At 41.6% G+C, this 25173-nt stretch overlaps 2 protein-coding genes across 2 annotated transcripts in view; both read right to left on the reverse strand.

Moving 5' to 3' along the window:
- Nucleotides 1-400: 400 nt before the first annotated feature.
- LOC117497559 (protein NLRC3-like) overlaps nucleotides 401-25173 on the reverse strand; it is a 53796-nt gene continuing 29023 nt past the window's right edge. Inside the window, exons 10-20 of the mRNA XM_034149529.1 lie at nucleotides 8117-8287; nucleotides 6184-6354; nucleotides 5715-5758; nucleotides 5479-5519; nucleotides 5129-5175; nucleotides 3722-3939; nucleotides 2558-2817; nucleotides 1909-2025; nucleotides 1648-1789; nucleotides 989-1149; nucleotides 401-574 (exon numbers count right to left, since the gene is read on the reverse strand). Coding sequence (XP_034005420.1) covers nucleotides 401-574; nucleotides 989-1149; nucleotides 1648-1789; nucleotides 1909-2025; nucleotides 2558-2817; nucleotides 3722-3939; nucleotides 5129-5175; nucleotides 5479-5519; nucleotides 5715-5758; nucleotides 6184-6354; nucleotides 8117-8287 — 1546 coding nt within the window. The remainder of the gene's footprint in view (nucleotides 575-988; nucleotides 1150-1647; nucleotides 1790-1908; nucleotides 2026-2557; nucleotides 2818-3721; nucleotides 3940-5128; nucleotides 5176-5478; nucleotides 5520-5714; nucleotides 5759-6183; nucleotides 6355-8116; nucleotides 8288-25173) is intronic.
- On the reverse strand, nucleotides 13463-14989 carry LOC117497542 (protein ANTAGONIST OF LIKE HETEROCHROMATIN PROTEIN 1-like). The gene is made up of 2 exons (XM_034149512.1): nucleotides 14756-14989; nucleotides 13463-14624 (listed from the first exon to the last, which is right to left on the reverse strand). The coding sequence occupies exons 1-2, from the start codon at nucleotides 14939-14941 to the stop codon at nucleotides 13779-13781; spliced, it is 1032 nt and encodes a 343-aa protein (XP_034005403.1). The 5' UTR covers nucleotides 14942-14989; the 3' UTR covers nucleotides 13463-13778.

A 25173-nucleotide genomic window follows, 5' to 3' on the forward strand; every position in this document is an offset into this window, starting at 1 on the left:
CAGAGCACGATAGATTTGAATAGAAATAGTGCAGGTGAAAGAACAGTCAGGTTAAAAGACATCCAAAGCATGGACTTGTTTTCTTTATACTTCGGGAAAAAAGTTTGTTCACTATTGCCACGTAGGTTTAATTCACCATCTAAGAATATTATACTTACAGTCCCCACCAGGTACAGGTCTTTGCAGTTTGATCACACAAAACAAACAGAACTCCCAATCGCACGCCGAGGTACCAAATGCCCCAAAATCCCAAATCTTACCCAGAAGTCAGTACCAATTGGTAAAATAAGAACAAGCCCTGGTAGCTGCTCTCAGGAGGAAGTCCAGGAGAAACCAGAGAAGGAAAGTAGCCTTCGCTCAGAATCTGTGTTCTTCAACTGTCACACACACTCCACGAGGTTCAGCTCGAGTCGAGCTCTTCGTAAAGATACGGGTCCAGCTCACGGAGAGCATTGATCAGAACCCTGCTGGCTGCAGCTCCTTTATTTCGCACCACGTCCACCACCTCTCGGGCTCCGTCATTTCGGGATTTGTTTCTGGCTGAATCCATTTCAGATTTACTGATCACTTTAGACTCAAAGAGTTTATCCAGAAGGTCGTTCAGCACAGTTTGAGACACTCTTTCTTTGAACTCTATCCGAACTGAGAGCAGCCACTGGTCTGCTGGGACTCTGCTCTCTGCTGGGACTCTGCTCTCTGCTGGATCTCTGCTCTCTGCTGGGACTCTGCTCTCTGCTGGGACTCTGCTCTCTGCTGAGACTCTGCTCTCTGCTGGGTCTCTGCTCTCTGCTGGGACTCTGCTCTCTGCTGGGACTCTGCTCTCTGCTGGGACTCTGCTCTCTGCTGGGACTCTGCTCTCTGCTGGGACCCTGCTCTCTGCTGGGACTCTGCTCTCTGCTGGGTCTCTGCTCTCTGCTGGGACTCTGCTCTCTGCTGGGACTCTGCTCTCTGCTGGGACTCTGCTCTCTGCTGGGACTCTGCTCTCTGCTGGGACTCTGCTCTCTGCTGGGTCTCTGCTCTCTGCTGGGACTCTGCTCTCTGCTGGGACTCTGCTCTCTGCTGGGACTCTGCTCTCTGCTGGGACTCTGCTCTCTGCTGGGTCTCTGCTCTCTGCTGGTACATTTCTCTGGGATAATTGCCGCCTTGGAACTGGAAGACAAACAGGGAAAATACATTTTTTGAATAACCAACAATCACATTAAACAGATCTCTTAAACATTAAAGTAACCCAGCATTCCCAGAGGTGGATTTCTGTTCACTTGAAGTTATAATTTGTAACATTTCCTCATTAAAATGTATAAAAACTCCTACACCGATGTTATTCATGTTTTGTTGAGTTGTGTACAAACATTATCCCAAATAGTTCAGAGAGACGTGTCATTGTAATCATGGTAACAGTACGTTCATCACAGTCTCCTGTAATGACGGCGTATCCACTTAACCATGAGAAGATGAAGACTACAACTCCCATGATGCCATGCTGTTTCACCACCATACTAGTTTTTACTATAGTTTAGGAATATTACAGGTTGTGTGTTTAATGTCGTAATGATGCGCTGCCATGGAGCCTTAATAGAGAATGCTATGAGATGGATCTTTAGAGTTATCCAGTCTATCACTGGGTCTGAGCTCAGGTGGAGTCTTTACCTTCCAGTGGCACGCGATATTTCCAGACTACGTTTCCATCTTGGTCCTTGACCTTCAAAAACACTCTCTCTGTGCTCGTCGTCAGGGACACTTGAAATGTCGGATGGTAATTTGGTCCAAAACTTGATTCAAATCTTTTACTCTGAAAACCAGAAGCAGAAGTTAAATGTTTATCTGTTTCTTTCCTGATTGTGGATCCACATGCAGATACATGTGTGTTAATGATCATTGTGTTTCTCTAGAGGAGTATCAGTGACTCACCTCAGGCTGAATGAAGAAGCCCTCAGGTTCACAGTGCACACTGTAACTGTGATGAATGTCCAGCTTACAGTCAGAGGCGATTGGGATGTTCACAGCACAGCTGTGTTGATCAGCAACCTTCAGTAACAGAGTAACTTTAGTTATGCTCAGATAGTCAACTTTATTTAAAGATCACATTAAAGAACAACAAACGTTGACAGACCTGCTCCACAAAGTGATGAGATATACAATCAATCACAACATAATTATAAGTATATATTGCCTTTGTAAAGGAATATTCTAAATAGATTATTTTAATTCTTTGAGATGAGCTATTGAAGAAGCTATTCCAATAATAACCAAAACACAAACCGTCTGTGTCAGTTACACAACACAAAAGGCGGCTGCCCAAGCTGTAAAATGTGGCTGGTAGGGATGAGATCACGTTGTCTTGGCAGTGATTCATCTCAGCAGGTCTTTCAGTTCTGTGTGATGTGTTTACCATTCATGCCATCAGTTTCCGCAGACAGAAAGACATGCTGAGAGAGAATCATACAAAACCACAAAGAGAGATCTGAAGATTTACAGTTCAGATAGATCTTACTCTTCTCCCAGCACAAGAAGGTTTGAGAAGAGGAGCAGTTGTTTAGTCTGATGGTGAGCACATTACCTTCTCCACAAGGACGTTTTTCTGCAGCAGATGTACATCCAGTGTTTGCTCCTCTCTGCCCGGGGGTCGTAGGAACACCAGAATTTGGCCTTTTATCCGCTTCTTTAAAAGCCTTTTCAATCGATCGATGGTAAGGCCAAATTTAGAGAGGTGAGGCACCTTCACCACCACGTGAGTGCGTGTGACCTCCAGCGGCTCCAAGATGCTCAGGCCTTCCTCAGTGATGTGGACGACAGACAACAGGCCGTCCAGGAGCAGCGCTGTGGAGCAAAGAGCTGGTCATCTGTTGCTTTGCTGCTGAAACAGCTTCATCATATTCAATGTCTCACCACTTTAGTTCAGAGCTAATGTTCATCTAATGTCATTCACTTTGGAGCCTCACTAGGATGCTCCAGTTTATATCCTCCACCTTTTATTCTAATGTTTCATTATTGTTCCGCCCCCTGTGATCTTTCTGGATGTGAGCATTTGCTGTTATGCATACACTTTATTCATTATTTTCTAATCTTCAAGACTGCTGAGATGTTTGTAATCTGCTGTCAGAACAGCTTGACTGAGTCCGCTCTCATGTCTGAGTGACTCTCTAGATGTGTGAAGAGTTCTCTAAAGCTTTCAGGGCGTAGAAAGTCTAACTTATAAATGTTGTTGTCTGTTGTTTTGTTTTGTTCATGGTTCAGCCAGACTGACAATGTAAAGAGCAGAAAGAGCAACAGATGGATAACTAAGTAAGAATGAATCAAACTGCTCGCTTAGCATCACAACAGTAACAGAGAGTTAGCGTTGAGTTAGCACTGTTAGCAGCTGAGCATGCTGTGGACTGACCAATCACAGTTTACATCTCTTTAATATTACAGTGAGGAGACTGCAGAGGGCCCAAAGACAATCCAACTCAGTATTTAGAGCTGCATTGCATCGTCTGCTTCAATAATGATCAATGATGTCATGAAACACATCCACTAAATGGATGTTTTCATAATCTAATTTTCTTCTTTTGGGGACAAAACTATTTGAATGTAAAGAATACATTTGGTGTCTGCATTATACTGTTGCTATCTTTGGTAAACTAGTTTAATAAAGCTGCTTCATAACCTTTGAACAGTAGTGAATAGTATAAGGTGCTAAACATTATATAAGTGTGTATTTGTTAACACTAGATGTCTTTACCTTCCTCTGTCTCACTGTGTGGCAGGTGGAGCTGGACGACGGCAGCTTCAACAGAACTCTTCACGTCGAACAGCGGCCCTGCTGCCTGCTTGCCAGCTGATTGGAGGAGGCTCTCCTCCCAAGGGACCGTCCTGTACAGAAGCTCCGCCTCCTGAGCCATGACGAACACCAGGCCAGTCGAAGCACACTGGAACTCACCTGGACCAGGACACCTGAACCTGTAGACACACAGGGGACAAGTTACTACAACAAGCCTTCACTGGCCTGTGTTCTGACTGACAGGTGTTCATCCAGCTGGATCTGACCTGGAGGAGGGTTTGTTGAAAGATCTGAAACACCTGATGGTTACAGGAACATCACTGAAGATGTGTCCACATGCATCAGGATGTGTGTGTCCACTTTCATTAAATTAACTAAATGTCTAGTCCAGCGAGGATCTGGTACAAGAAAACAATCCTTCCTACACACAGAGGCATTATTTTATTTATGTCTGTTGGAAAGAGATTGGATGCAATACCTCAAGGTGAAAGACATGAAATTAAAGCTCCCATGTCATGCTTTTCTGGTTATTACCCGTCCCCTTGTGTTATGTAGCTTTTTATGAATGTAAACGGTCTGCAAAGTCGCAAACCCTCAAAGTACACCCTGTAGCGAGTAAAAATCTAACACAGAAAAGACGTGTCTATGCTGCCCCAGAACGCCTCGTTGGAGATTTGTCTTTTTCCATTTTCTTCTTCCTGGTCGTAGTGACGTAACAGCTCCAGATTTCCGCACACACACACACACTCACTCAGCCTTATCTTTTCTCAGCCTGGCTGTGAGTGAGTGTGTGTGTGTGTGCTCAGGCTGAATTTCGCGGTGTCTCGCTGTCTCGCAGACCCCACGCAGAAACCAGGAAACGACACCAGTAATCCAGCTCACACTGTCAGCTCCTCGAGCCTCAAAGGGCGGAGCAGCGAGCCCCGCAATGTCCCGCTTACACGACACCCAGACCCCACGCAGCATTCTCATCTGTTTGTCATTACTGGTGTCATTTTCTGGTTGCTAACAAACGCCATTGTAACAGATAATCACTGATGTTCCGCTGTAACGGTGGTGGACTCATCAGAACAGAGTGGGCGAGCTGACCAATCAGAGCACAGTGGGCTCATAGGGAGGGGGGGGGGGGGGGCAGGAGCTCCAACAAGGCGTGTAGGACAGAGAGTGAATACACATACTATACAGAGATGCTGTATGAGAAACCAATGTGAGTTTGGAACATTGAACAATGTAAATCTATTCTAGTAGACCTCAACAATGGAATTATGATCAGCAGAAATGGCCAACACATGGGACCTTTAAAGACAATTAAATGAATATATATTTTTAATGTGTTTAAAATAATCTTCAGTCATGTTATAGAATTACCTGTATGGAGACTCAGTTGTGTGTTCAGGTGAGAAGGATTCAGGAGCCTGGAACAAACAAAGTTATTTATTTTAATAGAAATCAAGTTAAGTTTTGCTAATTAGTCTGGATCATCTGAGTCCATTGTCAATTTCAAACAGGATATTAACAGGTTAACATGCGACGTAGTGATGAACGACCCTGTAGCCAACAACAGTACCAGCCAATCCCCGCACATTGGGGCGGGATATTGTTAAGGTTTCTAGATCAAGTGCGAGAGTTAGCACGTTTAACTTGACAGCCCTAATAATTATATTTCAGTCAGTGGTGAAATAAATACACTTCTCTCTGTTCAACTGCTCCTCTCTCACCTTTCTGTCTGTCTTCACTTCCTGGTCCACATCGGAGTCACCTGATGGAGAGAAGAGGTGACACAGAAAAATAATAATTAAACTTTAACAAAGAGAAACATTAGCAGCCAAAATGATTGAATAGAGCTGAAACAAAATGGAATTCAAATATATTGTTGATCTACTATAATTATCTTTTAAGATCAGATTGAATGTACAATATCTTGATGAATGGAGGATATGGTTTCAGTACTCACAGGTCTTCTGGATCTTGGCTCTGATCGTCTCATCATCTCTAATCCTGTAGGGATGAACACAAACAGTTTTAGATCCAGTTTAAAATAAGTGTTTGTTCTTTGAGTCAGCTTCAGAGTCCTGATCTCATGCTTTACATCCCATCATATCTTCTCTGCAAACACTACGACTGACTGCCACAGCTCTCAGCTGCATTACAGGAAGTAACTGCTCATTAGAAACTAAAAACATGACAAGAAACAAAACAGAGAATCTTTTCCACTCTTCTGTAAAATCCAATATGTCTGTTAGAAAGTAGCTAACTAACTAAATGTGGCTTTGCATTTTCAGCTTACAATATATAGTTGATGGAAGAATGAGAGAGCCTGCAGTCAGTGGTAACATCACTAATCTATTGTGATTCCCCAGTGAGAGAAACACCTCCCTGTGTTTAATACAATACTGCTGAACCAGCAGAGACCCCTTACTGACCTGAGAGTCTCCAGTCTGCAGTCTGGACTCTCCAGAAGATCTCTCAGCAGCTTCTCTCCTGAATCCTGCAGATCGTTCTTTCTCAGGTCCAGATCTCTCAGATGGATGTTGGACTTCAGAGCTGAGGCCAGAGAAGAACAGCTGATCTCTGACAACCTGCAGCGCCTCAGTCTGAATAAAGAAAACATGATGTAACTTTAGAAAACAATGTTCCTGTTTGAAATAACTCCAGGTTTAATAATCTGTTCAGAGCTGAAGAAGTTTAGAAAGTGGAAGCTCTAAACAGGTTAAAAACTGTAAGATACAGAAAGAGGAAAAGAGCTCTCATTAATATTAAAGACAACGTGTTTCTACTTCAATAAAAAGTGGAGACTTCACATCTGAAGCTCTGCTCCATCTACACTAACTCATGATGTGCAGCCAGACAAATACAAACCACAGAAACTGATTCAACTCAAGATCACAACGTTTACAAAGATCACAAATACGATGAATTTGAAATGTGAAGAAAAACATCCAGAATATTTATTTTAGGAATAGTGGAGTCATCAAATCACAGCATCTTCAGTGTAAACTATTCAGTCAGTATGAGCATCATGTAGCTTCAGGAACATGTTGGAAACAGCAACAACTGAAAATACTTGTTAGAGTTTGATAGTTTTAATAGAAATATTTAATTATTGTATTTCATATCATTTGTTAAAATCTTGATGGAGAATGCAAGATGAATTTCAGCTGTTCAAAAGGTTCAGAGTGAATTCTGCAGGGAACGTTTTTTGTTGTTATATTTAAATGTAAATATCAACATTACATTATGCAACTCTAGCATTAAGATGCTCAGTGAGGATCAGAGTGATATCAGCCTGATGTCTGCAGCTCAGAGTCAACACAACTCTCACATATTCATCTCAGCACAGAAGTTACAGATGGAGAACTGACCTGAGGGTCTCCAGTCTGCAGTCTGGACTCTCCAGAAGATCTCTCAGCAGCTCCACTCCTGAATCCTGCAGAGCGTTGTCACTCAGGTCCAGATCTCTCAGATGGAGGTTAGACTTCAGAGCTGAGATCAGAGCAGCACAGCTGATCTCTGACAACCTGCAGCCAATCAGTCTGAATAAAGAAAACATGATGAGGATAAAAATCTGTTTATAATCCAGTCAGATGTTCAGGTTTAATATGTGTAGCTCAACATTACTGCGTCCTAATCAATGAGCTTTTCCTTGAATTAAAGTGACTGTCATTTTGTTATTGTGGATCATCATAATATCAGCCTTCTGTGTTAAAACACATTGAAATAAATGAGAAGCAAGAAAAACATTTATACTTCAGAAAGTAAACTTTATATAAAACTAATATTAATTCAGATGACCTTCTTTATTCAGATGTGACCATTTGCTAAAGACAACATACATTTACTTTAACAACTAACAGTGGATATCTAACATATATATTTTAAGAAACAGTCAACTTTTATGACTGCAGACTAAATGTAGTACTAGAACAATAAGAATATGAACAAAATGACTGGCAGTGGGGTGTGGTTAGAGCGCCGGCTGCTGGAGGGATGGGGGTGGCTCCAGACAGCTGGACAAGGATCAGGTAACCAGGTGAACAGTAAAGCATGTCAGTAACCTGGTTCTTGTCTCTTGCAGTGGTCTGGGTCCTGGGGGCAGAATGACTTGCCCCAAGAAAGCCTGTCACTGGCAGCAGTGTTCTGTCTGTTTACTAAAGTATTGACGTATTGTTTGCAAGCTGTGGCCAGTCAATAAAGCTTTCTTTTAAGCAAAGCTTCCTTTCCTTCTTCCTTTTTAACTGGGTGAGCAGGAAAACCCTCACAACGACATATACAAATACATGGTTGTTCAAGCATTAGGTTCAATTGTTAATGAAACACATGAGATCTCCAGCAGTAACAGAGAGTCAGTGAACTGACCTGAGAGTCTCCAGTCTGCAGTCTGGACTCTCCAGAAGATCTCTCAGCAGCTTCACTCCTGAATCCTTCAGATCGTTGTAACTCAGGTCCAGATCTCTCAGGTGGAGGTTGGACTTCAGAGCTGAGATCAGAGCAGAACAGCTGATCTCTGACAAACTGCAGCCATTCAGTCTGAATAAAGAAAACATGATGTAACTTTAGAAAACAATGTTCCTGTTTGAAAATAATTCAAGATTTAATAATCTGTTCAGAGCTGAAGAAGTTTAACCTGTTAAGCCCCGAGCCTGTTTTTCAGGTTTCAGGCTCGAAAATGACATGCCCAAAACAAATGACTACAACTTAACTTCTAAAAGGGTTATATGAATAATTTCTTTTATCAAAGCAAGGTTACATCTGTGAGTTGGATGTAGAAGTGTCAGAATCAATATAGATTTTTCTCAGTCAGAATAAATTCAGATGGAACATGGTAAAAAAAAAGGTAAATTCTTACCTCCGCCTAAAAGAAAACATTACATTACATTACATTGCATTTAGCTGACGCTTTTATCCAAAGCGACTTACAATAAGTGCATTCGACCAACAAGATACAAACTTGTAGAAAACAGAATCATATAAGTACATCAGGTTTCATAGAGCCAAAACATTTCAAGTGTTACTCAACTGGCTTTAGATAAGCCAGTCCTTTGTTAGTATATAAGTGCTTTGTTAGTAATTCTTTGTTAGTGCTTATATCGCTCGAAGTGGAGTAGAGAGAGATGAGTTTTCAGTCTGCGCCGGAAGATGTGCACGCTATCTGCTGTCCTGATTTCAAGGTGGAGCTCATTCCACCATTTTGGAGCCAGGATAGCAAACCGACGTGTTTTTGCTGATGGGAACTTGGGTCCCCCTCGCAGTGCGGGTGCAGCGAGCCGTTTGGCTGATGCAGAGCGGAGTGCACGTGCTGGGGTGTACAGTTTATCCATGTCCTGGATGTAGGAAGATCCATTCACAGCATGGTACGCAATTACCATTGTCTTGAAGTGGATTCTAGCAGTTACTGGAAGCCAGTGAAGTGAGCGGAGGAGCGGTGTGGTGTGGGAGAATCTAGGAAGGTTGAAGACCAGACGAGCCGCTGCATTCTGGATGAGCTGCAGAGGTCGGATGGCACATGCAGGTATAACCATGACTTATAGTGAAAACCACCCTTGAATGATGGGATGGTAGACTAAAAGCTTTAGGAATCCAAAGTACAACATATAATAAGTACCTTGTATTGAGATTGATGCAAAACAAGTGACATTTGACCTTTTTAGCCAGGTTTAGAAAAAAAAACCCACCTCTGGGGTGATTTGGGTGTAAATGGGCGTTTTTACAGTTTCTCTGGAACCCATTGGTCGATTTTGGTGATTGTCATCTCTTCCTGACCGTTAGAGCCAATAGAATCGAAGGGGGGTTTTCACATAGACACCAACATTAACACAAAAAGGTGGGGGCTTTGCGCATGCAGGCTTGCATCAGAGTGAAGCCATCTCTCGCTCTGACATCTGGAAACGGAAAAGTAGTTTTATTGCTTATGGATTATCAGAAATCATTTCAAAGGGACACAGACACATTGGATTAACCTATGGATTAACTGCAGCACCGTCTTTTATCGTTTTAATGCCATTGAAGACCAGTTTTGACCAGACAAAGACCAAGGTAAGCCATGTTAGCGTTTGTAGCTACCTAGCGCCAAATGTTTTGATGTACGTTTTCGTTTATAGAGTCGCGAGTTTGTATCACTGAGTGTTGAGGTGGGCACCCATCGATTCTGTGTCTCCAGGAGATGCTAATTGATGGGTTGGATGTGCATCTAGGATAAGTAATAAGGGAGTTATGAGTGAGTTTCGGTGCAGTGATAGGTACCGGGGGGGCGTGTGTAAGAGGTTAATAAGTAGAAATTCTTAACAGGTTAAAAACTACAAGATACGGAGGACTTCCGGTCGACGAAGGGGATGGCTGCAGAAAACTTCTCTCCGATAGCTAGTTTAAAGATAACACCCCATAATTAAAAAAAACACGCGTTATAGTAAAGTTCGATGAGTGGGGGGGGTTGTAACTAGAGGTAGGGAAAGACGAGACAAAGAGAACGGACATCATTAAAAAAAAATGGAGCGGGACGACGAACAGGTGCAACTTGCTGAAGCTAACTTGCTAACGAATTAAAGAATTACGCGACCTCAAAACCGAAATGAAAAAGGACTTAACCACGCTCAAGGTTTAAGTCATGGAGGACGTTACATCAGAAATCAACGAGCTAAAGCGAGAAATGTTAATGGTTAAAGAGATGGTCCTGAAAAAAGCTTGGCAAAAGAAAATCGTTGTGGAGGGGCGGCTGCTGATATTTGCCCATAACTATGCAACAGAAGTGGTTCAGAAACGCAAAGCTTACAGCGAAATAAAGAAGCTTCTGAAGGAGAGAGGGATCCGCTTTCAGACGCCTCTCACTAAAATGAGAACCCACTGGGACGACGGACCGAAGCTCTACGGATCCGCACAAGAAGCAGCATGTGACATGAGGAAACGGGGATTCTCCGTGGAGCCATCCGGGCCCGCCGCCCCTGATCACGAAGCATCGATGGTTGCATCAGGGGCTGGCAGCCCCTGATGCAACCGCTGGAGAGAGAAGGCAACGCGTTGGAGAGAGAAGAGACGGAACAACTGCAAATTTCAACTGAGGTATTATTTCAACAGATTCTCAGACATTTTTATTTGAATAGCACTCACAAAGAGTCTGCCTAAAAGATTTAGTCCGGAGTTAGACCGGACAATAGACTAAAGAAAACAAATTGGAGGCTTAACACTAGTTTACTTAACAATAAAACAATCCTACAAGAAGAAAAAACTGAAATTAAGACCTACCTAGAACTGAACGATAATGGTGAGTAAACCCAGATATATTGTGGGATACTTTGAAGGCGGTCATTCGAGGTAAACTGATATGTCTTAGCTCAGTTGTCAAAAAAACATCCAAATCCTCAACTAATACCAAAGAATAGTGAAGTTAAAAAACAGATTCTGGAAATGTATAGAGAAGAACAAGAGAGAAAATATAAATTTCTAAAACAATCATACCACAAAGTAGGGCCTAAATCTACAAAATGATTAGCTAATGGCGCAGTTCCACTGCAGCGCGGAGCTCGCTTTAAGCGTGCCGTGTCGTGCCGTCCCCTTTTTTGGTTGTGCTTCCACTAGGCCTCGTTCCGGCGCGGCACGGCACGGGGCCACTTTTTCACCTCTTTTCTGGCCCTAGAAAATTGTGGTTCTATCGAGGCCACACTAACTGGAAGTGGTTCGACCTCATGGACGATATTTATGGCCATAGACCGTCCAGCGTTGGGAGGGATGGAGGCCTGGACTCTGCAACCGCGTTGCTGGAGTCTCTGCATGGTAAGTCTTTGCTAACGCTCTGTTATTTGCTTGAAAACGTTGTGTCCCTATCTATTATAAAGCTCACTTCTAACAAACAAGTCTATTTTATCCTTACATTTAAGTTCTACAACCCATGCTTGTATGGATCCCCGAAGAGCTACATAGCTAGGGCAGATAGCATTAGCTAGAGCTATTGTTTGCTACCACCACATGTGCCATTGTTTACGTTCAGTTTTTCTTTCTACAGTTGTTGTTGTTGCTATTTAGTATTGTGCTGCAGTAGTTTGTGGAATTAACAAGTCATGTTGCTGTTCTAGATGATGCCATTGTCTCGAGTGAGGAGGAACAGTCCCGAATAATGGGTGATCCGTCCTCGTCGTCGTCAAATCCAGAAGGGACCCCATCTCGACCCCAGACACCAGGCCCAACCGAACACCCGACAACTCAACCACCAACGCCGAGTGCCATCGCGACACCGCAGCGTGTTCTAGGTAAGAAATAGGCATGGCAAAACGACTGCAATTGTGATTTTTTTTAAACTTTAGATCATCCATCCATCGTCAGTAAGTAAAATAAGCTATACCAGTGTGTGGAAGTGCTCTGTTACAAGTAACTAGCTAGTAAGCAGCTAGTACAATTTTGTGTGACATCCTATTATATACATATATTTATATTCATTATCAACAGGCTGGACATAATGTAATTCACTTTCACAATCATTGTGTGACCTGTACCTGTCCTGTGTTTTTCATTGTTATTGCTAATTCTTATTGCTATAATTATCTTATCATCATACAGGCAAGAGGAAACGAGGAGGAGACGAGCACCTGGCACAGGAGGAACGGCACCATGTAAGGCACCTGGCCCAGGTGGATCGGCACTGGCAGCTGACCATGGAGGCTACTGCCCGGGCAAAGCAGGAGGAAATGGCCTTCAGAAGGGAGGAGAACGCTCAAACGCAGGCATTTAACATAGCCTTCCTGCGCACTCTTGGCCAGGTTGTGGACAGCAGACGTGGCCCGTCTCTTCATGAAGATGACCAACCTCAATTGCCACAGTAGTGTCTTGTACATGTTTTTACTTTTTTTTTTTAATGCCATGCCTTTTTATGCTGCAGCAACATTTTTAAATTTTGTACAATATCTTGCCTTTTTATGCTGCAACACATTTTTTTATTTTGTACAATGCCATGGCTTTTTTATAATTCAATAAAGTACTTCTCATCTTATCTCTTGTTGATAAATGCATCGTCTGATTTCCTGCCATAATCTGATTAACCAACTGATTTTCGGGACCATGTAAACAAAGTCACTGGGTTGCCACTCGCACACAATTTTGTCATCCAATCATAAACAGAAATGAAATGTACACGTTTCATTAAAGGGCTTTAAATCAGCAGAACAAAAACACTGAGAATTGTGTCTTAGTCCAACGTTTAAAAAAAAATGCACATATGCACATAATTTTGAGGCTGAAGTTATAGGCCTATATTTGTTCTAAATAATAATAAAAATAGGCTACTAATAACATTTGGGGATCTAACATTGTACATGAATTTATAAAGCAATAAGAAACACCAGTTAGGAAAAAGGGCATAAGATAAAAAGGGAATTCGAAGAATAGATTTAAAGCAAGAAATAGTTTGCTAGCTTCAGGTCCTCCTCTAAAACATTCTTTGGTAACTGACACATTAAAGTCGAAGACTACCTTTTATAAATAAACTGGAAGGGGGTATTTCGGAAAAAAAACGGAAAGAGGATGATAAGAGATAATTTGTATTTGTTTAGTTTACTTGGATATTTGCTTAATTTAGAGATTTTCTTTTCAGGATCTGATATTTGCTCAAATGTTCTTATTATGGGGCAGTACTTACTGGTACTTGACATTCTAATATTTACTAAATAGTCAATTCTGATAACATTTTTTGGTTTAAATCATTTGACAAACACATGTATGTGAAAGAGAAAAAAAGATTTATTTATGTTCAACACAATGTAGTAATAAACACAAAACAAAATGTCACTACCCTTAAATGTCCCACAATCTTTCAATTGCTATTCAGGTAGCGCATCAAACCCTCTCTTATGTCAGTGCCCCCCTCCTCTGCACCTTGTGCCACTGCTACCCCAGGCTCTGCTGCTGCTGCTGGTGCATCCCATTCATCATCATAGGCCTCTCCATGACTCTCGCAGAGGTTATGCAGAGCACAGCATGTCAGCACCATAGATTTCACAAGGTTCACATCACAGTCATTCCTTTTCATGAGGCAACGTCACCTTCCCTTCAGTCTACCAAATGCGTTTTCGACCACCCGTGCTCTGCAAATGCCCTTGTTGTAGATCACATGTTCTGCTGTCAGCTGTCTATTGTCAGGGAACGTTTTCATGAGCCAGTTTTGTAAGGGATAGGCATTGTCTCCCAGGATGTAGTAGCCAGCATTCACCCCACCAATGTTCCTGGTGCAAGCTGGAAAGTAGTTGCCACGACTGGCCAACTCCCACAATGAGGACAGCCTCAAAACCCGAGCATCATGCATGCTCCCAGGCATTCCTGCAAACACATTCCAGAAATGTCCCCTACCATCAACAACTCCTTGAAGGATGATGGAGTGCCAGCCTTTACGGTTAAAATAGTCACAGTGGTATTCCTGTGGTGCCAAGATGGGTATGTGTGATCCATCAATAGCACCTACACACTGTGGGAGCCCCCACCTCGTCTCAGTGTAGTCGGCCATTTCTGCAAACTTCGCCCGGTCTGGTGAACGAATTAGTTCCGGCACTAACAAAGTCTCTGCAGCAGCACAGAAGTCGTGCACACACCGGCACACAGTTGTGTTGCTCACCCCGAAAAGATGTCCAATGCTTCGGTACTGTGAGCCGGTCGCAAGCTTCCACAGTGCGATGGCCACCCTCTTCTTTAGAGGTATACACTTGCGGAATGATGTGTCCTGTCTCTCCATCGCTGGCCGCAGTTTGTTGCACAGGTAGGTGTATGTGTCCTCAGACATCCTAAAGTTTTCCACCCACTGAGTGTGTGTGAAAGACGGAACAATCACACCCCACCACTCGGTAGCTCGGTCGAGCATCCAAACACATGGTCTGCGGCGGCGACCTAACGTCTGAAATACACAAACAAAAGCATACATATTTTAATACGTAAAAGTGGTAGCTACAATTAATTAAATACTTGAAACACTTTGGTCGTATAGTGAGCGTGAAACACATTGCTAGTTAGCGAACGTTAGCTTACCGAGTAGCGTTGAGTCGTGCCGTAGTAGTCTCTGCTGCTTTCTACGATTGCCATAAGTCTCTCATGAGCTGCTTCTCTATTACGTCTTGCTATAAGCCGCCTTTTCCGAAACAAAGTCTTCCTTCTTGCTGTGATAAAACACCACAGACACAGAAACAACTTAACGATGGTATCCACATCCTCCATTGTTGCGTGTTTCGTCAGTTGTGTCGCATTGAAGATGACGTCACGGCAGTTGTATGCAGCGTCGCTCCGCCTACACTGCGTTACTATAGTAACTACCCCAGTTCCTAAACTGTAATGGAAGCGCAGCATGAAGTGAGTCGGCCCTGTTAAGGCCCAACGTGGCCAAGCCGTACCGAGCCGTACCGAGTGTGGCCGAGGCCGACCGTGTAGTGGAAATGCGCCATAAGAAAATTAAGAAAAAACAGATCTCACATTCAGTTTATTTATTAGATCCTGAGACAGGGGAAGCATGCAACAGCTTAGACGATATAGACGCTGTATTCACAATCGTAACAAGAAAGTAAAGAGATTCTAAGAATGTTTCTAAATTCCCTAGACTTGCCTACAATTGGAAAACATCAAAATTAAAATGTAACTTCTCCCATCACAAAAGAAGAATTGGAAGTCAGCTACAAAATAATAAGACTCCAGGAACTGATGGTCTGCCAGCTGAGTGGTATAAAACCTTTAAACTTAGGAATTAGCCCCGGTCCTCTTGAATTCTTTTAACTGGACAATTGGAAATAGTTAAATCCCGCCATCATGGAATGAAGCAATTGTTTCTGTTATCCCAAAGGGGGGCAAAAATAAAATGCTATGTAGCTCTTATAGGCCTATCTCAATCTTAAACCAAGACTATAAACTATACGCATTCATCATGTCAAAGAGATTGGACTCCTTTAATCCTAATCTAATAGACTAAGACCAAACCGGTTTTGTCCGCGGCCGACAACTAAACTCAAGATAATACAAGGCGATCTCTGCATATAATACAAAACATCAGGAAAACAAACACAAATGCAGTGTTGGCCAGTCTTGATGCTGAATACGTTTTTGACTGTGTTAGTTGGAGATATTTGTTTTTAGTTTTAGAACGATTTGGCTTTGATGACATTTCATATATTTGGAAAGATCCACACGCCAGGGATGCCCTCTTTCGCTAACTCTTTTTGCTCTTTTTATAGAGTATTTGGCTCAAGCCATAAGAGAGGACTAATATAGAAGGAATTGTGATTAATGGTAGGGAACACAAGGTGGCGCTGTACGCTGATGACGTAATACTTTACCTAGGTGATCCAGAAGTCTGCCTGCACTTCCTTTTAGATCTACTTGACATATTTGGCACATATTCGGGCTATAAACTCAACATTAAAAAACCCACATTTTAACATTTAATTACATCCCATCTCCTAAACTTAAACAGCGACTCCATATTGACTGGTCTCAAAAAGCAATTTAAGTACAGTACCTTGGAGTGTGGCTAACACACTGTCCTGACGATTTATACCAAAGGAACTATGAAATCGTATACAAAAAAAATAAGGAGGATCTTAGTAAGTGGTCAACGCCATTACTGAGTTTCAGTGACCGAATTTAAATTATAAAAATTTCAGTTTTACCAAGACTGTATTTATTTATGTCTTTGCCGGTTAAATTTCCACTAAGTCAATTCCATGATTGGGATAAAAAATGTTCCCGTTTTATTTGGAATGGAAAGAAGCCAAGGATTAGATATAGTACGTTAACCATCAGTAAGGAAGGAGGGGGTATGTCTCTCCCTAATCTTAGAGACTATTACCTCTCTGCCCAACTGAGAACTGTAACTCTTTGGTGTGATGATAGGTATGATGCCAAATGGAAGGAAATAGAGGGAATGTGTAATGGTGTTCCAGTACAGACAATGATTGGAGATCGCAAAGCTGTGGAAACTTGAACTTGTGAAAACATCTGAACCCCTTAATTTTATTCACCTAAAGGCCCTGACACACCAGGCCGAAATCGGCCGTTTTCGTTAGTCGAACGACAAAGCGTGCCCTGTCGCCCAAACTCAATTTGGTGTGTCCCGCACCGTCGGCCGTGACACGCCTTATTTGGCCTTTCATGGCCGTGCGTCGGCCACAGGCAGTCGGACAAAGAAATCACTCTGATTGGCTGTTCAGCTAGTGAATCAGTGCATGAGAAGCGAAACGGTTGCTTGAAAATGTCTTCCACAAGCAACACTCCAATGGCTGATAGCTCCAGTACCGCACGAAACATGTTTTCGATGGACGAGAGTGAAAATGGAACGCACACGCTATTTGTTTGTTTATAATCAGTCTGTTCTTCTTCTCTGTCTTCCGGTTGTTGCCTCTTTTGAATGACGAATACACACTACCGCCGCCTGCTGGTAAGGAGAGTTATTGCCACTCACGCATACGCAGTTCGTACGTGCTCGGCTGAAGTCTTTGTGGTGTGTTCCAGTGCGACACATGGCCAAGACGCAGGAGAACACGGCGACGCAACAGTCGGCGTCGGCGAGTTCTCTGGTGACTGCCTGGTGTGTCAGGGCCTTTACACACATGGTTTGAAGTCAGAAAAAAGCTTCATTTGGCGAAGCAGTTGACAAAGCTTAGATGGATTGCGTATGATTCTGAATTTAAGCCAAATAGTATGGACTCCAGATTCAAGTACTGGATAAACAGTGGTATTACAGCCTACTGTACAATACTGGAGAAAGGTCAACTGAAAAGTTTCCAAACATTAAAAGAAAAATACAATCGAGAAAATCAGGATTTCTTTAGATATTTACAATTACGGCATTATTTCATGAAAGAAATTATGCTAAATGATGTGAATACAGAATGTAATGACATAATAGATGTAATTGTAAAGACATACTCTGACAGCCCAAAAGCTATAATTTCAAAACTTTACAGGGGAATTATAAGAGCAGAGATGTTTTAACAAATTACATCAAAGAACTAAATGAGACAATAAGAATCCATAACTGGCAAAACATGTGTGTAACAAGTTCATCCACAACATGTTCTAAATATTGGCGTGAATTTAACTGAAGAATCGTATTCACTTTTTCATTACACCCAAAATGAAAACATATCTGACACCGTTGGAAAGTGCATGTTGGAGAAGTTGTGGGACCATCGATGCAGGTCATCTCCACACTTTTTGGTCTTGTCCAAAGATACAACTATTTTGGGATGATGCTCCAAGGTCCGGACTTGACTAATCCCCTTCTAGGCATCCTGCTTCGTTTCCGTCGGGAAAAAATTGCAATAATAGCTGACATTGAAGCAATGTACTACAAAGTACAAGTACAGGAAGACCACCGCGACTATCTCAGGTTTTTGTGGTGGCCTCAAGGAGACATCAGCAAACCACTGGAGTTCTATCGGATGAATGTGCATCTGTTTCTTTTACAGGAACAAGTCCTGTTTCTCGCTCGAGGCCAGAAAAAGGCTAGTCACTGTGACCTTTTTACCTGTGCTGGACTATGGTGATTTGATTTATATGAATGCACCTGCCAATTGCCTGGTCAAGTTAGATGCTGCGTATCACAGTGCACTGAGATTTGTGACAAACTGTAAAGCATTAACTCATCACTGTACCCTGTATGCAAGGGCTGGTTTGCCTTCACTAACTGTACGGAGGCTCAGTCACTGGTACATTTTTATATATAAAGCCATGTTAGGGAAACTTCCATCCTACATCTGCTCCCTGATCTCACGGCGAATTGTAAGTGGCTACTGCCTGAGATCGCATGCTGTGGTTTTATTAAATGTGCCAACTGCTAGGACTGTCTTAGGGAAGATAGCATTTAGATGCGCAGCTCCACTGTCCTGGAATATCTGCAATTAAAATGGAAACTGAGCAATCTGGTGCCACTAAATGTTTTTAAAGCTCGGTTGGATGCTACTGAATCGGAAGCTGTTGGTACCTGTGCATGTGGATAGTATGTCATTTGTAATCCCTGTAATGCTACTGTATGATGTCCTTTTGTTGTTCCGTTTATGTTTTTAATGTTTCATGTGGAACCTACTTGAGCAGGTCTCCCTTGAAAAAGAGGTCAATGATCTCAATGGGATACAACCTGGATAAATAAAGGTTTGAAATGAAATGAAATCTCTTTGGTGCAGTATCATCCCCAAGCATAGCCAGCTTTGCCTTGCAACAAGTGGCAAGAGACAATACAAGTAAATACAGCATGGAAGTACTGGAAACCATTCAGCACAGCTTTTATGTGGATGATTGTCTCAAATCTGTTGGCTTCTACAACTCAAGCTATCGAACTTACCAAGGATCTCATGAAGGCATGTGCCGAAGGAGGATTTACCAAATGGGTGAGTAACAGCCAAGACGTGCTTAGAACCATCCCTGAAGTGCACAGAGCTAAACCAGTTGAGCAACTAGATCTTGACAAAGAAAAAACACCTCGAGAAAGAGTTCTAAGCATCCAGTGGAATATCGTGAGAGATACATTTACCTTCACTGCTGCCATCAAACACAGAGTTCCTACAAGAAGAACAGTCCTTTTTATTGTCGGTTCAATCTACGACCCCCTTGGTTTCCTTTCACCGTTCATCCTCAAGGCCAAGCAAATCCTTAGAGAACTCTGCATTGATAAGTGTGGATGGGATGAAGTTATCCCAGAACACCTTTCAAAGTCATGGCAAAGATGGATAGCAGAATAAGATCAGCTGAGCAGATTTGAAGTGTACAGGTGCATGAAGCCAGAACAATTTGGACTCATAAGGACTGCTGAGCTGCATCACGTCTGTGATGCGAGTGAAACAGGGCATGGTACTCCAAGCTACATTAGATTCACAAACCACAAAGGAGATACTCATGTGTCATTCGTTCTCGGGAAATCCAGAGTCAATCCTCTGAAGCAAATCACCATTCCCAGACTGGAGCTTGCAGCTGCTACACTTGCTGTAAAAGTGGACAGGATGTTAGAGAAGGAACTAAACATGAAACTACAGATATCAACCTTCTGGACAGATAGTACATCAGTACTAAAATACATGCACAACCAAACAAAAAGAGTCCATACCTACGTTGCTAATAGGATAGCTGTGATTCACAACTTGTCCCAAGAAAGCCAATGGAGGCATGTAAGTTCTAAGGACAATCCAGCAGACTTTGCATCACGTGGATTGAATATTGAACCATTCTTGGAGTCCACAAGATGGTTGAATGGCCCTGACTTCCTGTCAAAGGAGGAAAGTGAATGGCCCGAAGGGCCAGAGGATCTTGGCCACATCCTCCTCAATGATCCAGAGATTAAAAAGGACATCTCTGTTAACAGCTTGAAAATAAATAACTGTGAAACTACCGACCTCATTGAACACTACTCCTCTTGGAAAAAACTACAGAGAGCAGTCGGCTGGTTGTTGAAACTCAAAAGATTGCTTCAATCCAAAAAAGCTAAAGCACCAGTGACCGCTCCAAAACAGCAGAAAGCCAACAAGGACTATCTGTGGAGGATTTGGAGGAAGCAGAGAAATCCATTATTCACTACAAACAAGAGCGCAACTTTGAATCAGAACTGATGCTGCTAAGGAAAGGAAAAGCTGTTAAAGCTGACAGCTTCACCCTATTCTGGATGAAGGTATCCTACGGATTGGAGGACGCATAAGTAAATCTGCTATGCCAGTAAACTTGAGAAACCCGATAATCCTTCCAAAAAACTCCCACATATCCAAACTGATTCTACGCGATATTCATCGGCAGGTCGGACACTCTGGGAGGAACCATATGCTTTCCAGACTAGGCCAGACATTCTGGCTACCCTCTGCCAACTCTTCTGCAAGGAAAATAATAAAGGCTTATGTTTTTTGTAGACACATGCAGGCAAGTTGGAGAACCTACCTGAAGATCTTGTGGCTCCAGACCTTCCACCTTTCTCTCATGTGGGAATTTACTATTTCTTTGATGGGTCTATATACAGGGGTGCACATAACTTTTTGAGTGAGTTACTCAGATGAGTACCAGGAGACAGCTTTTGGTACTGATAAATACATTTGTGAAGCTTGTAAAGGGAAGATGACAGGCACCTCTCACTCGCAATCTGCTCCTCCACAGCGCCGCCCCCTCCCTCCGGCTGAAATTATGAATGTACAGTAAGGCATAGTAATCATAGATAACACGGCAGGGTTCGTTACAGTTTGTTTTCATCTGATTTCAAATAAACAAAGTCTTGGCTTTCAGAATATTAAACTTGTTTCGACAAATTTAGATGATAAATACAACTATGAAGCTTGTAACGGCATAATTACAAGCGGAGAACGGAGTAATTTAACGTTACAGCAGGCATAACAACAGCCGGTGTTTATTTTATTATTATATATAGTCGTTATTCATTTGTTTTAAAGCTCAATAAGGAAGATTTAAACTTTCACACACGTTGACCGGCGAAAAGCTCTGCCCGGTTCCCTCGGCCCCCACCACGTTGAATAAACAGAAGGCTGCTTTTGTGGAGGAAGTTACAGCGCTACGTACAGGCTCGACATATGTACTGCAGCTTTTTCCAGCGGTATCCATAAATCTCTTAATTTTGACCTCAAAGTGCACCAGATTGATGCATTTAACTTCAATATAAAGAAAAACATCTTCTGTTGTAACAACAATAACATTATAAATAGTAACATAGCTGAACATGGTATTGCACATTTAGCTTTCAGTGTTACTGACCTGAGATGTTTTTATTACATGAATTAAGGTGACTGAGGCTTTTTAACATAGACTTTTCAGTGTCCCACATACCGTTCACCATCCCCCACCCCCCTACTGTATGTTGATTTTTGACTTTGTTTGCCTACATGTAAATGGGTGGCATTTAGTACCTACCCCCCTCTGAGTGAATACCTGCTTAGCTACTTGGCACTAAGTACAGATATGTCTACCCTTTCTTCTTAGAGTTAGCCAAGAGGCTATTTTTCATCTGTAGTTAGTTAGATTTTAAAAGTAAATCTAAAACACATTTCATTTTAAACAAGTAAATACAATACATTTAAAACATGCAACGTACACTGTAAACAAAATCTGTAATCTAGGCAGTAAATTGCTGTATTACCCATAGTCATTTACTTTGAATTTGTAATACAGTGTGATACTGTACATTATGCTGCACTGTGGGAATATTATCCTTAGGCGGGAAATGTATGTAAGCTGGAGTCTGAAATAAGCTAAAAATATGTATTTCTTAATAAACTAAATAGGCCACCATTGGTAGCAGTTCTCATTATATACTTCTCAGTAACTGCTCCCCTTAAATTAAATGTATTCTGTAGATTTTGGGGATTCATTAATGCATTTATTGCCATCACCATGCTTTTTCAAGACTCTTTTAAATTCTATCATTTTATAGGCCTATTTAAGTTTCACTTTTCTGAAAATAACAAAGCAGGGTTGAGGAAATATTCCCAACTGCATCTTCAAAAGTAATCCAAATAGCTACATCAGCATCTAGCAAATGAAAAGCTTTCTTTGTAGACACACAGATCAACTGTAGTGGCACAGTGTATATATATATGCTATATTTAGGGTCGATATGTGTTGAATTTACTTTAAAATAGCAGATCACTGTGACCGGATATAGTTTTTTCGGCTTAGTGAACGTGTGTCTCTTCCTCCGCGGCTCCTCCGTGCAGAGAGTTTGCAGCGGTGTGTGTCAGCAACGTGCAGTCAGGGGAGGCACGGATTGGCCGTCGGGAGAGTCGGGACTTATCCCTGGCCAGCTGTGAGTTCTGGAGAATCACAGAACGGCCGGACGCCAACGGCCCGGTTCGCTTACGGCCCCCCCCGTTGACAATTCACGAGTGTCTAACTCTCTCCCCCCCCCCCCCCCCCCGTCGCACCTTCTAACAGAGCCCCCCCACATATCAAATCCCAATTTAACCCCTGGCCTCTGGAGCAGACATAAAAGAGTTTTAAAAATGTTTACGTTTTGGTAAGTTTTTAGGGAAATGTTGTAATATTGCAACGTTGGCCTTAGGTGTGAGCAGAATTTCTGTATTTCTATTTCACATTGTCTGAATAAATATATTGAACAACTAAGGGTTAATTTGCAGGATTGATTGCTTACTTAGCCCTATATCAGTATATAGCATGAATAATAATCACACATCACTCATATTTGTTATGAATAATCATTTATCATTTATTAAATAGTAAGTCGCTTTGGATAAAAGCGTCAGCTAAATGCAATTTATGAAAGCCTCACTCAGGACTTTTTTACCAAGAGTTTTTATTGCTCTTGGGGCATTAAAAACAAGATTTTAACTTTAGTTTTTTATATAATATCTGCATTTTCTCTTGTGAAAAAATAAGTCTTAGTTTGGCCATAGTTATTTAATATATAAAGACTATATATTATTGAATTACAAGATTAGATATACTTCATTTGATCTCAAATATTGATGTGTTCAAATGCTCTTCTAAACAAAACTGAAAGTCCATGAAAAGTTGTCTTCCTGTTTTTATGAAGGAAGCGCCATCTCCTGGTTAAATCATGAAATTGAAAATCTGGCAACGCCCTCTTGGAAAATAGTGGGAGGGCTTAACATTCCCAGATACTGGTCTTTGGCAGGTCTTAGGCAGGTAACTGGCAGGTAGTAGGCAGGAAGCAGTAAGCTGGAGTCTGAAATAAGATGCTCCATCTGTATGAATTTTGAATCTGAACAATAGAAAGAGAAACACACTATGGAGACTAAACTCAGGTATCCTGACTGAACAAGTAAAGGTGGAGCTTAAAAAGGAAATCGAACTGTTCTTGATAGAAAATGACAATGGTGAGGTGGATGCGGCTGTGCCGGGACGCATGCAAGGCAGTAATGAGAGGGAAAATGATAGCCAAATCAGCCTTTGTCAAGAAGGCAAAGCAGGAGATGCTGACGAATTTGGAAAGTGAATATAAACAGTTAGAAACAAAGCATAAAGAATCAGGTGACCCTAACATAAAACGTGAACTTATGACAACAAAGAATAACATTTATGAAATCCACACACAAGAAGTACGAAAAAAATGGCTATTCCTCAAACAGAAATATTATGAAAAAGGGGGTAAATCAGCCAAACCTTTAGCTTATAAACTTAAAAAACAACAAGCAGAGAATACCATAACCAAGATCCGAAATCCAAGAACTAAATTAATTCAGGATAAATTGGAGGACATACAAAGCTGTTTTGAGACATACTATAAAGAATTATATACTAGGGATATGCATCTCCATCACTGAGGCCGATGCGATGCACATTTCGATACGTTGCCAACGATACGATACGTTAACGATACATTTGAAGCACCGGGCGATGCGATACGATACGATTCAGCCCTGTTGCGATACAGTTCGATACGAACTACCATCGTGCAATGCCCATACAACTGCCAGCCTGATGTGCTTAACACTCATTCATGGGCTAACTCACCAGTGAGCACAAAGCAGTGGTTTCTATAGGAACAATAAAGAATACAAATAACCTTTCACAAACAGGTATTTCATAACTGCTTACAATTGTAAGGAAGATATTTAAACTATTATTGGCAGTCACAGGCTGTTGTAAACTAAACACCACTCTCTCTGACAGAACACCTCGCTGAGTGAACTCTAACTTTCAGGTTTCTCTTTTCAGCCACAGACCCCATGTCGCCTCTTTATGTGCGTCGCTAAGTTCCTCGTACTACTGAAGCTCAACCAGGAAGACCGTCTTTACTAATGAATTTACTATTTACTATTAACATAATTGCATTTAAGAATGACTTACTAAATCAGAATTGGAGGGTAGTATATGAGAGAGACGATATTGACAAGGCCTATGATGAATTTCTAAACATTTTTAAATCACTTTATGACAAAAACTGTCCTGTGAAACAATGCAGAGAGAGACACAAACAAACTCACAGTGCATGGATCACTAATGGCCTAAAAAATGCCTGCAAAAAGAAAAATACACTATATAGACAATTCATAAAATATAGAACTTCAGAAGCAGAAAATAAATATAAAAGATATAAGAATAAATTAACCAATATTCTAAGGAAAAGAATACTATAATAAAAATATTAGAGAATAATAAGAATAATATGAAAGGTTTATGGAAAGTATTACATAGTGTCATTAGAAATGGAGCAAAAAGCTCAGGTTACCCTGAGTTTTTTGTGGACAAAAATAATGTTATTAATAACACAGAAGATGTGGTTCATGGTTTTAATGAATTCTTTGTAAATGTGGGGCCAGATCTGGCAGAACAAATTAAAACCGTAGAAACAACTAAAGGGGAAGATACGGACCTCTGGAATTAAATCAATAGCTCTTTGTTCCTCACACCAGTCGAAGAAAAATAAATCATAGATACTGTGCGAAAATGTAAAAGCAAATCCTCGACCGATTGGAATAATATTGATATGATTATAG

Source organism: Trematomus bernacchii, unplaced genomic scaffold (assembly GCF_902827165.1).
Source record: "Trematomus bernacchii unplaced genomic scaffold, fTreBer1.1, whole genome shotgun sequence".
NCBI classification, from domain to species: Eukaryota; Metazoa; Chordata; class Actinopteri; order Perciformes; family Nototheniidae; genus Trematomus; species Trematomus bernacchii.

What these genes read in the sequence shown, in the direction of transcription:
- LOC117497542 (XM_034149512.1), bottom strand. Translation starts at nt 14,941, where the DNA reads ATGGAGGATGTGGATACCATCGTTAAGTTGTTTCTGTGTCTGTGGTGT. An exon ending in GCACGACTCAACGCTACTCG is followed by an intron (nt 14,625 to 14,755) that starts GTAAGCTAACGT and finishes TGTGTATTTCAG; the next exon opens with ACGTTAGGTCGCCGCCGCAG.